The sequence below is a fragment of the Argentina silus genome, assembly GCF_951799395.1.
Source record: "Argentina silus genome assembly, contig: scaffold_107, whole genome shotgun sequence".
In the NCBI taxonomy this organism is placed as follows: Eukaryota; Metazoa; Chordata; class Actinopteri; order Argentiniformes; family Argentinidae; genus Argentina; species Argentina silus.
The window spans coordinates 133,221-147,546 of NW_028153234.1; the positions used below are offsets into that span (position 1 = coordinate 133,221).

A 14,326-nucleotide genomic window follows, 5' to 3' on the forward strand; every position below is an offset into this window, starting at 1 on the left:
GACCCTGATGACCCTGATGACCCTGATGACCCTGATGACCCCTCTCCTGTGGCAAGGTCAAAGGTTGTGACCTCTAGAGGTGTATCACTGAAACTGCTGCTGGTTTTATTCTCTGTTGTCCTGATCGGAATGGCCGTCACATGTAGAGTTTGTAAGTACTGATGATGAAGATGATGATGATGAAGATTATGATGATGATACAATATTAAAATACTTATGCTCTTCTCCCTTGATGACCAGATGTGATTACGATGAAGGAGACCTGTGACCTGAACCTGACAGGTGAGTTGAGAGTAGATTCGAGTAGAGTAGAGTAGAGTAGAGTAGAGTAAAGTAAAGTAGAGTATATTAGAGTAGAATAGAGTAGAGTAGAATACTTCCTGATATTCATAATTGAAAATTATTTTTGAACATGTATATGCAGCACTGTCATGATGAGGTAGCCCTGTCTGAGACGCTTTAACTCAAGTGTCGCCTTGGGACCCTGAGAACGTCCTCTTGGCCTAATGGTACTGTAGACGCCTTGTCTTCCATGTAGGAGACCTGGGTTTGAACCCCACTCATCACACATACATTTGTGGGGATCTTTCCGAACAGTATAGTTGACTAACTTTTTCTCTACCCCTGGTCAGTATCTCAGGATACTATCAATACTGTGTATCATATCTTCTTACATGATTGTGTCTGTGTAATAAACTAGTTATTATTTCCACAGACACACTGAAGAAGTTGGAGGACCAGAAAAAGAGCGATGAAAAGGAACTCTCTGGTGAGTTTGGTCATCCAAGTCCTTTATGTGTTCATTCCAAGACATATTCAAAACAACAATTCACCAAATCACTCAAGTGTGGTCATTTTACAACAAGAAAAACAAGTGTACTCATCATAAGAAGCCTAATATACATGTTTTCTGTTATCAGTTGTTATGCTAGATATCGACTTCTTTTTCTCTCCCAAACAGACGTAAAAACAAAACTTGTGGAAGAACAAAACAAATCCAGTGAACTCTATGAGAAAAAGACTGCTCTGGAGAGAGAACTTTCAGGTGAGATGTTTCCATAGGACAGAAACAGATACTGCTCAGTACTGCTAGGAATGACTGGTTGGAGTCCTACAAAATATCTCAGCCTATCATGACTAAGTGTACTCATCATAAGAAGCCCTATACCTCTGTTTTCTGTTACAGAGACAAAGAAAACACATGAAGAGCAGAAGAAGGAACTGTGTCTACTTATTAAAGATAAGGCTGACCTCACACGTCATCAACAAGCATCAGGTGAGCCTTATTCTGTGGTACCACCCTGCCCCCTACTGGGCATCACTGGGTAGTGACACGAGACAGGGCTCAGACCCATTATGCCATTCAGTAAAAGTCTTATAATAATGATGTCAATAGATGGAGAATAGGCCAATTAGATCAATTAGATGTGGAACAGGGAAAGTGAATCAGACTTGTAGCGTTGGTCCTCCTCTGGTCAGCCAGTTCCAGTGTTCAGAGTTGATATACAATTAAAGGTGGTAAACTACATATATAAAACTATTGAGGGGACTTGTGTCGCACATTTCTAGTCCATCCATGTCCATGTTGCTCTCCTTGTTGGTCTCCAAGACAAATTAGAGAAACCATCAAAGAGAGCGTTGGACGAGCAATGGTAGAGAGAGAGCACGGGCCACGCCCCTCTCTTTTGTATCCTTCAGGCAGGAAGTCCACCTGACAGTATGTCTGAGCAACACTGCCCTCAGGGGCTATGGGGTGTGTTGTCAGTTATGTAGTGTCTAGTCAGTGCAATCAAATCTACCTAGACCTGGGGTCGTCACACGAGACATCATTGATACAACAGCATTGTAAAGGCCCAGTATAAACTATGTATATGTCCTCCACAGTGGACGTCACTCTCGACCCTGATACAGCAAATCCTGCGCTCATCCTGTCTGAAGATGGGAAACAAGTGAGAGAGGGAGACAAATATCAGAATCTCCCTGACAACCCAAAGAGGTTTGATCCTGTTGTCAGTGTCTTGGGGAAGGAAGGCTTCTCCTCAGGGAGATTCTACTATGAGGTGCAGGTGAAGGACAAGACTGAGTGGTCAATAGGAGTGGTTAGAGAGTCCATCAACAGGAAGGGGAGTATTACACTTTGCCCTTACAATGGGTACTGGACTGTGTGGCTGATGGATGGGGAGTACAAGGCTCTAGAAAGCCCTCCTGTCCTCCTCTCTCTCAGTCAGAAGCCCCAGAAGGTGGGGGTGTTTGTAGATTATGAGGGGGGTCAGGTCTCCTTCTATGATGTGGACAACAGGTCTCATATCTACTCCTTTACTGGCATCACCTTCACTGAGAAACTCTATCCATACTTCAGCCCTCACCTTAATGTTGGTGGTAAGAACTCAGCCCCACTGGTCATCACTCCTGTCAATTAAACAGACTGAGTTATAATCTTTGTGGGATTTCATGTTTTTCGGATTTTCATTTTTCATTCTTTTGCTTTTTTACTTTTGCTTTTTCTTTCTTGATATGATGTAGAGAAACCCTGTTTAAGTGATTCACAGAAACAGTATAGAACATATTGTGATGGTCATGTATTTTCACACAAAACTAAAAAGATGAGATGAGATGAGATGCTTCAATGTAAATGTCTGATATCTGATCCCCTCTCATTGAATGTAACGTACTTGATTGCTAATATGTTTATTATCATTGAATACAGGATAAGATTTTAATGTAAATTTGGTTGAATAAAGATGTTATTGCTAAAGTGGTTCGCTGAATCTCTTTGTTGACACACAGTAGATGATGCTCTTAGAAAACAGATACTCATGTAATCACACTGGTAGATAAAACACAGACACACACACACGACACTGTAGGAGGTAGGTAGCTTTATATGTACTCAAAGCATTACATTGCATGTGCGCATGCGCACACACACACACACACACACACACACACACACACACACAGCAAAGTCATCTATAGTACATACATACACCTCCAATACGTATTCAAAACACATTTTGTCATCATCATACATAAATTATAAAAATTAGATATTAAAAAACATTAGAATCCAACATATCTGAGCTGTAAACCATTTCCATATGTATTTAAAGTAGAAGACAAAGAGAGGATAACACTCTGGGGGAGAACTGTACTCTCCTGTACTCTACTGTACTCTTCTGTACTCTACTGTACTCTCCTGATTCTACTGTGTTTCACTATAGTTGGAATAGGTTGATACATCAGGGAGACTTGTTTTCACACAGCTGGTTGAGAAAGACCATGACAGGGTTAAATCAAGGGAGGGCAAGAAGAAGAAGAAGTAGAAGAGGGGGGGGGGGGGGGGGGAGAGATAGTGGGGGGGGCGATGTAGAGAGTTGCATCATTGTGACCTGCGTACCTGTGTTTGTGTCGTAGGCTTTTAAAACCAGGTACTGTTTCAACAGTCACACTGAAGAAGTTAGAGCACCAGAATAATGAGCTGTGAAAAACCTCTCAGATACTCAGGATAAGGAACTCTGGTGAGTTTGATCATTCATGTACATTCTGTGTATATTCTGCCCCCTACTGGGCATCACAGGGTAGTGACAAGAGACAGGCCTGAGATCCATTCTGCCAGTCAGTTTTAGTTCTATTATGAAGGCAGTAGATGGAGAATAGGGAATTTAGATATGGGACAGGGAGGGTGAAGTTCTGCCTACGTGGCCTTCAAGAAACTGCATTGGGAAGAAGCTGCTGGTTGAGAGGTAACAATAGCATAGCTGCCAGAGATAACATTTTATTTAAAGATACCTCAAGTTATGACTGTAACTACAGTATCAACAACTGTTCAACTGTCTATGCAGAGTTTAATAAGTACTTCTGAGAGGCTTGCTAAGAACCTCGACATAACTTCCAATGACATAGTATGAACTATTCTGTAGATAATGTACATATAAACATACATCCAGTAGTATCAACTATTCTGTAGATAATGTACATATAAACATACATCCAGTAGTATGAACTATTCTGTAGATAATGTACATGTGAACATCATACAGTAGTATGAACTGATTAGACAGGTGTAAGCTTATGTCAATAGATGTGGTGACCTGACTACAGTGGTCTCTTCTGTGTCCACAGAGCTGAGGAGGATGCAGCAGTATGCAGGAATGTGCTGTTTAAACATGTAATACATTGATGATGTATGACAGTGAATGCCCCCCCCCCCTCCTTGACCTGTGCTTTGGGCTCTGGTGCTACACATGAATGCAGGCATGACAGAGGTCAGATGATCAGGATGCTCAGTACTGTGTTGACAAGGAACAAACATTCTTAGTTAGTCTACAGTTGGTCATGGAGACATGTTTGAATTGCCTCTATACAACGGTTTGATCACAACAAGCATTATGATTGGCGGAGAGACGTTCAAAGCTTTATTCCCTGATAAAGTAACAGCTATGACATGTTTACCTGTTTTCCATACATTGCAGTCATATGCGAGTTTGTGACCATTGTATAAATGCGATAAGTCACTTGAGTCTGTGCTTCATCCTGAATAAAGTCACAGCTGATGGGTTTGCGGCCTCCGCTGTGACTTTATTCAGGATAAAGCACGGCCTCTCATTCCTTATTGCTTCATTAGCAACACTGTTACGACTCGAGGTGAAAACTCGTCCACGTCTAGGGGCTGTAGAGGAGTCGCAACAAAAAGGTAGTACACCGAACATATTGTAGGAATTATACAACAAGCCACACTAATATTCAGGTATATATTTACTCAGGGCAAACACAAACACGAGACACACGGCAAGGGGAAAAGGGAACTAAGAGTGGTGCCAACGCAAAGAAATCATGAACAAAAGTGATGTCCTAACCCAGTGCAATAGTAAGCTATACTATCAAGTTTATGCTAAAATGCTATGCTACACTAGACTAATACATACATGGGGCGCCTGGTGAATTGTAACAGAGATAAGCCGACGTGGTGGAAATGTAAACCCATGGGTCTCTTACCTATTCACCTTACCCCTATGGCGTACAAATAACAGAGACAAACTGAGAAAAAACTACGTAAACAATGACTACAACCTAATGAAAGAAAACACGATGTAAACTATAATATGTATGGGCTTCGAACAAACAAGGCAATAGCGAGTCGACGGCAGCCACAAGACTACAATGAAACGGGTCGACTCTGGAGGGGAAGACAGGCGGAGCTTTTAAAGGAAACGGACAGCCCTCTGATTGGACAGGAACAGATGAGTGAAGGGGACGAATGGCCAATTGTTGACGGTCACCTGAATGTAGAATGACAGGGTAAGGTAGAAACAGAAGGAAACACAAAACACAACAAGGACACACGAACATGCAGCAGTGGGAACGTAACAACACTGACCAAGGACTGATGTCTGTCACTCACTGGATTGTGCTGAGTTGACGTGATGCATTTGAATGTTGAGGTTGATGACACACCCAAGAGACACTCTCAATGTGAAGCAACAGACTTGAACACACGTCTCCTTCCTCAACATGGCCCATGTGTTGGTGTAGTTACAGGCTCCCCTCTGTGCCTGGGTACTTCAGTTACAGGTGCAGGTCTTAATCAAAATGGAATATGGTATACGATATTGCAGTGAGTGCAAACATTTTTCAGCATATATGGTCCCAAGAAGGAGCATTTCGTTGTCTCTGTACTTGTACTCTGCACAATGACAATAAAGTTGAATCTAATCTAATCTAAAAATGTCTGTTTACTCACTGGATTGTGCTGAGTTGATATGATGCATTTGAATGTTGAGGTTGATGACACACCCAAGACACACTCTCAATGTGAAGCAACAGACTTGAACACACAAACTGCAGTGAGTGCAAACATTTTTCAGCATATATGGTCCCAAGAAGGAGGGACATCTTCGTCTGATTTATTTGGAGGCCAGATTTTGCGAAGAACGTTTGTTCCACTGATGTTACACCTACGCCACACTTTCAAAAGAAAATATTATATTATAAACATATAAATTGCAGCATTTTCTTCAATAACATGACACTCATTGAAACGTTGCTAATCACCTCACACCGAATAGAATGTAGCCTACAAAATAATCAGATATGACACATTTGATAGATTACAAAGGTCATATTTGTTTATTGGAATGTTACTCTTCCTGTGTAAAGGTTGTCTGTGTTTTGGCCATTGGGCGAATAAAGAGCTCACTAACCAGTGGCGTTACTTCTCCTTTAAAACCATTCAACGTCACTTTGCTGAAATGAAAGTAAAGTGAATTTGCCGATAGACGCGCAGTTTTCTTCAGAAAGTCGCTCAACACTGCTCAACGGAGTATATTGTCCTGTCCTGTCTCCTGCGAAATCAATCGAAAGAGTAAACTACAGTCGTTTGTGTTCCTCCCTGCGCGTTAATGAGCGGAGCGACGGAAAACCAAACTGCGTTGCGTCTTGAGTAATAAGAGACAGCACGACACTTTATGTCGGCGTTCCAGAAGAACAGACGCGACTCAAAACGCAACCTGCTTACCTATTGGAGCATTTAAAACATTTGTTTCTAAGCGAACAATTTGAAGCACTGAACAATTCAGTGAGTCAAAGATGCAGGTCATTGAGATGAACAGAACTTAATGATTCAGTTCAGTTCGGAGATTCGTGATGCTCATGAATAGTGCTGTACTGCTAGTGGTTGTTTAGGGCTGTTGTTTGCGTTGTGAGCTGTCGGGATCACACGGGCTCGTCCAAGTAAAGGTAGGCCTACCATCTTTCAGAATAAAAGCAGAGCTAATGACCTTTCTTGCTTTTTAGTTTTTTTATTAAAGAACACGATTTACAAATCAGGCTATATTACAAGACAGTAACCACCATATCCAAAAATAAAATTAACAAAAGCAAAGATGTGACCGATTTTAAGTATCTCATAAAAATAATTCACAGTACACACTTTTTTTGTTGCTATGCAGTTTGAGTGAGTCCAACAGAGATACCAATTCCTAAGTGAAGGCTTTAAATCTGTGGATCTGCATCCCAAACTTACATTTCTGTATGTAAAATGTACCCATGAAATCGTAATATTTACATGAATTCCAGTTTCCTGGAATGTCTTTTATATCCAAGGTAAAGTTACATTCAGAGTTCTCAGAGAAATGTACAGCAAGGTCGTCCCAGATATTAGAAATGGAATTACATTCATAAACACACTAAGTGACTCAAAGTGGCTCAATATTGCAAAAAATATTGCAATTCTTGTCAACATCAGCAATCTTAACATTGGTAAGATGCATGTTGTGCAAAACTTTCAAACTGACCACTCTTGCTTTGTTTAGTACACAAAACCAATATGTCCTATCAATGAATTCCAGTAAATGTTCCTTTTACAAAGAAACACTGGTTCTTCAATGGTCCTTTGTGGCTCAGTTGGTAGAGCATGGAGCTAACAAAGCTTAGATTGTGGGTTTGATTCCCACTGGGACCATATATACTGGAAAATGTATGCTCTCACTGCAGTGTAAGTCGCTTTAGATAAAAGTGTGGCGTATATAACACCTCTCTTATCTGTTTGTTACCACACTATGGGTCGTTTATATCCTTGGATGTTGTAAACAGATCAGTTGTGTCCTGCTTCCTAGATATGTCTGCCCCCAGCAGTCTCCAGTCTGAAGAGCTGTTCCAGTGCTCCATCTGTCTGGACGTGTTCACTGACCCGGTCTCCATCCCATGTGGACACAACTTCTGCATGGCCTGCATCAACACACACTGGGATAAAGGAGACCTGTGCCAGTGTCCACTCTGTCAGGAGAAATATCCTACAAGACCTAAGCTCTGTGTAAACACGGTAATCAGAGAGGCTGTTGATAACTTTCAAGCAAGAGACCCAGCCTTTGCCCCAGACCCAGCTCCAGACCCAGAACCAGACCCAGCTACAGCCCCTGCCTCAGCTTCAGCCCCTGCTCCTGCCTCTGCTCCAGCTCCAACTCCAGACCCTGCTCCAGCCTCAGCTCCTTCTCCTTCCCCAGCCCCTTCGCCAGCTCCAGCCCCAGTCCCTTCCCCAGCCCCAGCCCCAGCCCCTTCCCCAGTCCCTTCCCAAGCCCCAGCCCCAGCCCCAGCTAGGCCTGGTAGCATTTGTTCAGGGAGGAGGTTGGTGTACCTTGGGTTCTGTCTGGCTGGTCTGGTGTTCTTCGTGTACCGACAGACCCACCTGGAGCCTGACCAGAGTGGCACATGCTCACTGACACACCCAGAGGCAGCATGTAGAAGACAGGACAAACTGCTGGGGGGGTGGGGAGAGAAGATGGTGGGTATGGTGGTGTGTATGAGAGAGTGGGGAGGGAGGATTGTGTGTGTGTGAGAGAGTGAGGGAGTGAGAGAGTGGGGAGAGAATATTGTGTGTGTGTGTGTGCGTGTGTGTGTGTGTGTGTGTGTGTGTGTGTGTGTGTGTGTGTGAGAGAGAGAGAGAGAGAGAGAGAGAGAGAGAGAAGATGGTGGGTATGGGGTTGTTATTGTCTTGTTTATTAGTTTTTCTGTCTCAGCTTCGGAAGATGAAGGTTGAGATGCAGCAGGTGATCCAGGACCGTCTGGAGAAGGTGAAGGAGGTCAAACACACAGCAGAGCTCAGCAAAGTGAGTCCTCCTGACCCCTCACCTATGACCTATTCTAATCTAGAAGTTGCTCCACCTAACAGTACTACTGCTGCTAAGAGGTCTACATGTGTTAATGGAGGGAGTCAGAGAGGTCTTGATTACTGGAAGCTGTGGTTCTCATGGTTTATACAAATGTGTCTATTCGATTTCGATAAACATTGTTGTATGATGTGGTCATGTTGATTTGCACATTCATTTTTCCTCAGAGAGAATCAGACAGAGAGAAAGAGGTCAGTTTGCAGTTCATCCGTGATCTGAAGCTCTTGATTGAGAGAAGCCAGGCTGAGCTCATTGAGATTGAGGAGCAGCAGAAAGCCGCAGAGAGGCGGGCCGAGGGGCTCGTTAAAGAGCTGGAGGAGGAAGTCACTGAGCTACAGAGGAGAAGCACTGAGCTGGAGCAGCTCTCACACACTGAGGACCACCTCCACCTCCTCCAGGTCAGTGTCCCAATCTCTGGTCGCTACATGAGGAGTGCTGCTCTTTTATTAGAATCCTTTGTTTTTATTTATTAGTCCTGTAAAGCACATAGCATTGTAATTGTGTATGACATTTACTGTACACTATACAGTATGTATCGATTTATTTTATTTATTTATTGACTGATAGATCATATTTAAAATGTAATTTGAACATCACTCTCAATGCCAAATGTCTCTTCTCTCCTGCTGTCTCCCGTCCAAGGACTGGTCTGAGATCAGAGTTCACATTGATTCTCTCTCTTCCCTCCTGTTGCAGAGTGAGAGTCTCCCATCCAAGGACTGGTCTGAGATCAGAGTTCACATTGATTCTCTCTCTTCCCTCCTGTTGCAGAGTGAGAGTCTCCCATCCAAGGACTGGTCTGAGATCAGAGTTCACATTGATTCTCTCTCTTCCCTCCTGTTGCAGAGTGAGAGTCTCCCATCCAAGGACTGGTCTGAGATCAGCGTTCACGGTCATCTCTCTGTAAGGACCGTGAGAGTGTTCCTGTCTCAGCTGGTGGAGAAACTTCAGAGTGAAACCAAGAGGATGTCTGACGTTGGTAAGGACTGATAAGGACAGACCTTCTTACATCAATGTGGACAGTACCTTATATCTGATATTCATTTGTTTGCCCAAGAAAGAACCAAAGCTTTTCAAGAAAGAACACGGTATGAACTACGTACTGTAAATACCTAGTTTGGAAAAAGATACCTACTTTTAAAAAGATATGTGTCCATAGATGTGGTGACCTGACGACAATGGTCTCTTCTGTGTCCACAGAGCTGAGGACGTTGCAGCAGTATGCAGGTATGTGCTGTTTAAACATGTTCATCATTATACTCTGCTGTATATACAGTGCCCAGCGTAAGTAATAGGACAGTGACAAATTTGTTCTTCTTTTTGCTCTACACTCCAAAAGCTTGGATTTTAAATCAAACAATTACAATGAAAAGTTAGGGTTTTATTTGATGGTATAGAAGAAGAAGATGATTATTTGGCAGTGCAATCAATTCTCATTCTCTCAACACACGTGCACACCCAAGGGAGAACAGAGCTCTGGGCACAGGGTCAGCCATATTCAGCACCCCTGAAGCAGTTAGTGCCTTGCTCAAGGGCACAGTGGTAGGCACCTTAGATATGATTCCAGTAACCTTCTAGTTACCAGCTCACATCCAGCTCCCTCCTGGAGGGGGATTGAACCAGCGACCTGCCAATTGCTGGCCGGCCTCTCTAACCTCTAGGCTACCTACCTACCTATTTGTGGACATACAGTTGGCAGGGGTTTAATCCCTGCACACCACTGCTGCACGCCACTGCACTTCAAAGCCACCACCATACCGTACACGCGCGGTAAAGTGCTGCCGAAAGCCACCACAAGGTGGTGAGAAGAGCTGTGAAGGATGTTTGAAAAGAGAGTGGTTTGCCTTATCAGATACATGATGATTGGCAAAATCAAGTTTATTATAGCATCCCATGAATTGCAGATCACGCATTCTCTCACAGCGCAGAGAAACAGTAATAATGATTCATTTATTTTGTATATCGCTTTTTTAAGGAATCGTTTGAAGGGGGAGAGTGTGTTGGATAAATTGTCATGCCTTTGTTTGTTAATCGGACACGATCAAGAAAAAGATTACCCTCCCTGGCTGGCTCGGAAACTTGTAGTTTCACCATTAAACAATTACAAAAACACGTCTCGCTCCAGTCACACAGGACTGTAGGTGGCTCTAACCATCCTCCATGCACTCTCTCCATCCTCTCTGGTGACAGAGTCGGATATATTTGGTGATGATTAGGACAGTATTGAGAGGCAACGTGTTGGTAAAAATGACACCCATTACTAACTAATTTGGCCACGTCTCTTTTCAATGTCTTCCACGCGTGTCTTTTGTCCATATAGACGTCTGGAATGGACATTTTACGACAGCGGACATGTATTCCCCTTGGTTTGGCTAATTCCATAATGCTGCAAATACAAATCATCAATATAGGCTACAGGGTCCATCCGACTGCTGTCGTTGAATTTAAGTTATAGTACTTTTAAATAAAATACTGTTAACCAGAGCTGTTGATTTGATCTGTTCAGGTTTGCAAAGCTGACCCCGTTATCTCCTCAGTCACCTGTCTTTATAGTTTTCACACAGGTTAACGCCTTCTATTCAACGTATTTCTGATTCTGATTCCTTTCTACATACGCCAATAACATTCAAGAACTACATTTCGTCATCAAGGTCTCCCCCACCCCAACCCCCTACTGGGCATCACTGGGTAGTGACACGAGACAGGGCTCAGACCCATTATGCCATTCAGTAAAAGTCTTATAATAATGATGTCAATATATGGAGAATAGGCCAATTAGATCAATTAGATGTGGAACAGGGAAAATGAATCAGTCTTGGAGCGTTGGTCCTCCTCTGGTCAGCCAGTTCCAGTGTTCAGAGTTGATATACAATTAAAGGTGGTAAACTACATATATAAAACTATTGAAGGGACTTGTGTCGCACATTTCTAGTCCATCTATGTCCATGTTGCTCTCCTTGTTGGTCTCCAAGACAAATTAGAGAAACCATCAAAGAGAGCGTTGGACGAGCAATGGTAGAGAGAGAGCACGGGCCACGCCCCTCTCTTTTGTATCCTTCAGGCAGGAAGTCCACCTGACAGTGTGTCTGAGCAACACTGCCCTCTGGGGCTATGGGGTGTGTAGTCAGTTATGTAGTGTCTAGTCAGTGCAATCAAATCTACCTAGACCTGGGGTCGTCACACTACACATCATTGATACAACAGCATTGTAAAGGCCCAGTATAAACTATGTATATGTCCTCCACAGTGGACGTCACTCTCGACCCTGATACAGCACATCCTTGGCTCATCCTGTCTAAAGATGGGAAACAAGTGAGAGAGGGAGACAAACGACAGAATCTCCCTGACAACCCAAAGAGGTTTAATAAAGTTGTCAATGTCTTGGGGAAGGAGGGCTTCTCCTCAGGGAGATTCTACTATGAGGTGCAGGTGAAGGACAAGACTGGCTGGAACCTAGGAGTGGCTAGAGAGTCCATCAACAGGAAGGGGAGTATTAAACTTAGCCCTGACAATGGATACTGGACTGTGTGGCTGAGGGATGGGGAGTACAAGGTTCTAGCTGACCCTCATGTCCTCCTCTCTCTCAGTCAGAAGCCCCAGAAGGTGGGGGTGTTTGTAGATTATGAGAGGGGTCAGGTCTCCTTTTATGATGTGGACAACAGGTCTCATATCTACTCCTTTACTGGCATCACCTTCACTGAGAAACTCTATCCATTCTTCTGCCCTGAACTTAATGTTGGTGGTAAGAACTCAGCCCCACTGGTCATCACTCCTGTCAATTAAACAGACTGAGTTAGAATCTTTGTGGGATTTCATGTTTTTCAGATTTTCATTTTTCATTCTTTTGCTTTTTTACTTTTACTTTTTATTTCTTGATATGATATAGAGAAACCCTGTTTAAGTGATTCACAGAAACAGTATAGAACATATTGTGATGGTCATGTATTTTCACACAAAACTAAAAAGATGAAATGAGATGAGATGAGATGCTTCAATGCAAATGTCTGATAGCTGATCCCCTCTCATTGAATGTAACGTACTTGATTGCTTATATGTTTATTATCATTAAATACAGGATAACATTTTAAGGTAAATTTAGTTGAATAAAGATGTTATTGCTGAAGTGGTTCGTTGAATCTCTTTGTTGACACACAGTTGATGATGCTCATAGAAAACAGATACTCATGTAATCACACTGGTAGATAAAACACAGACACACACACACGACACTCTAGGAGGTAGGTAGCTTTATCTGTACTCAAAGCATTACATTGCATGCGCACACACACACACAAACACACACACACACACACACACACACAGCAAAGTCATCTATAGTACATACATACAATCTCCAGTACGTATTCAAAACACATTTTGTCATCATCATATATAAATTATAAAAATTAGACATTAAAAAACATTAGAATCCAACATATCTGAGCTGTAAACCATTTCCATATGTATTTAAAGTAGAAGACAAAGAGAGGATAACACTCTGGGGGAGAACTGTACTCTCCTGTACTCTACTGTACTCTCCTGTATTCTACTGTACTCTACTGTACTCTCCTGTACTCTACTGTACTCTCCTGTACTCTCCTGTACTCTACTGTGTTTCACTATAGTTAGAATAGGTTGATACATCAGGTAGACTTGTTTTCACACAGCTGGTTGAGAAAGACCATGACAGGGTTAAATCAAGGGAGGGCAAGAAGAAGAAGAAGAAGAAGAGGGGGGGGAGAGAGATAGTGGGGGGGGGCGATGTAGAGAGTTGCATCATTGTGACCTGCGTACCTGTGTTTGTGTCGTAGGCTTTTAAAACCAGGTACTGTTTCAACAGTCACACTGAAGAAGTTAGAGCACCAGAATAATTAGCTGTGAAAAACCTCTCAGATACTCAGGATAAGGAACTCTGGTGAGTTTGATCATTCATGTACATTCTGTGTATATTCTGCCCCCTACTGGGCATCACTGGGTAGTGACAAGAGACAGGCCTGAGATCCATTCTGCCAGTCAGTTTTAGTTCTATTATGAAGGCAGTAGATGGAGAATAGAGAGTTTAGATATGGGACAGGGAGGGTGAAGTTCTGCCTACGTGGCCTTCAAGAAACTGCATTGGGAAGAAGCTGCTGGTTGAGAGGTAACAATAGCATAGCTGCCACAGATAACATTTTATTTAAAGATACCTCAAGTTACGACTGTAACTACAGTATCAACAACTGTCTATGCAGAGTTTAATAAGTACTTCTGAGAGGTTTGCTAACAACCTCGACATAACTTTCAATGACATAGTATGAACTATTCTGTAGATAATGTACATATGAACATACATCCAGTAGTATGAACTATTCTGTAGATAATGTACATGTGAACATCATCCAGTAGTATGAACTATTCTGTAGATAATGTATATGTGAACATCATCCAGTAGTATGAACTATTCTGTAGATAATTTACATGTGAACATCATCCAGTAGTATGAACTATTCTGTAGATAATGTACATGTGAACATCATACAGTAGTATGAACTGATTAGACAGGTGTAAGCTTATGTCAATAGATGTGGTGACCTGACTACAGTGGTCTCTTCTGTGTCCACAGAGCTGAGGAGGATGCAGCAGTATGCAGGAATGTGCTGTTTAAACATGTAATACATTGATGA

At 42.6% G+C, this 14,326-nt stretch overlaps 2 protein-coding genes across 2 annotated transcripts; both read left to right on the forward strand.

The window, feature by feature from the left end:
* Positions 1 to 251: 251 nt before the first annotated feature.
* Positions 252 to 2,572, forward strand: LOC310824356 (zinc-binding protein A33-like; the record flags this gene model as incomplete). Its single annotated transcript, XM_083697612.1, has 4 exons — positions 252 to 282; positions 716 to 769; positions 1,187 to 1,276; positions 1,885 to 2,572. 4 exons carry the CDS (start codon positions 252 to 254, stop codon positions 2,418 to 2,420), a joined length of 711 nt encoding a protein of 236 aa, XP_083553738.1. The 3' UTR covers positions 2,421 to 2,572.
* Positions 2,573 to 6,260: 3,688 nt separating this feature from the next.
* LOC310824349 (E3 ubiquitin-protein ligase TRIM21-like) lies at positions 6,261 to 12,780 on the forward strand. Its single transcript, XM_083697606.1, has 7 exons — positions 6,261 to 6,735; positions 7,614 to 8,278; positions 8,514 to 8,603; positions 8,831 to 9,061; positions 9,510 to 9,642; positions 9,864 to 9,890; positions 11,911 to 12,780. Exons 2-7 carry the CDS (start codon positions 7,616 to 7,618, stop codon positions 12,444 to 12,446), a joined length of 1,680 nt encoding a protein of 559 aa, XP_083553732.1. The 5' UTR covers positions 6,261 to 6,735; positions 7,614 to 7,615; the 3' UTR covers positions 12,447 to 12,780.
* Positions 12,781 to 14,326: the final 1,546 nt, after the last annotated feature.

Coding starts and splice junctions, on each gene's coding strand:
- LOC310824349 (XM_083697606.1), top strand. CDS start 7,616: ATGTCTGCCCCCAGCAGTCTCCAGTCTGAAGAGCTGTTCCAGTGCTCC. Junction 8,604..8,830: donor ACACAGCAGAGCTCAGCAAA/GTGAGTCCTCCT, acceptor ATTTTTCCTCAG/AGAGAATCAGACAGAGAGAA. Junction 9,643..9,863: donor CAAGAGGATGTCTGACGTTG/GTAAGGACTGAT, acceptor CTGTGTCCACAG/AGCTGAGGACGTTGCAGCAG.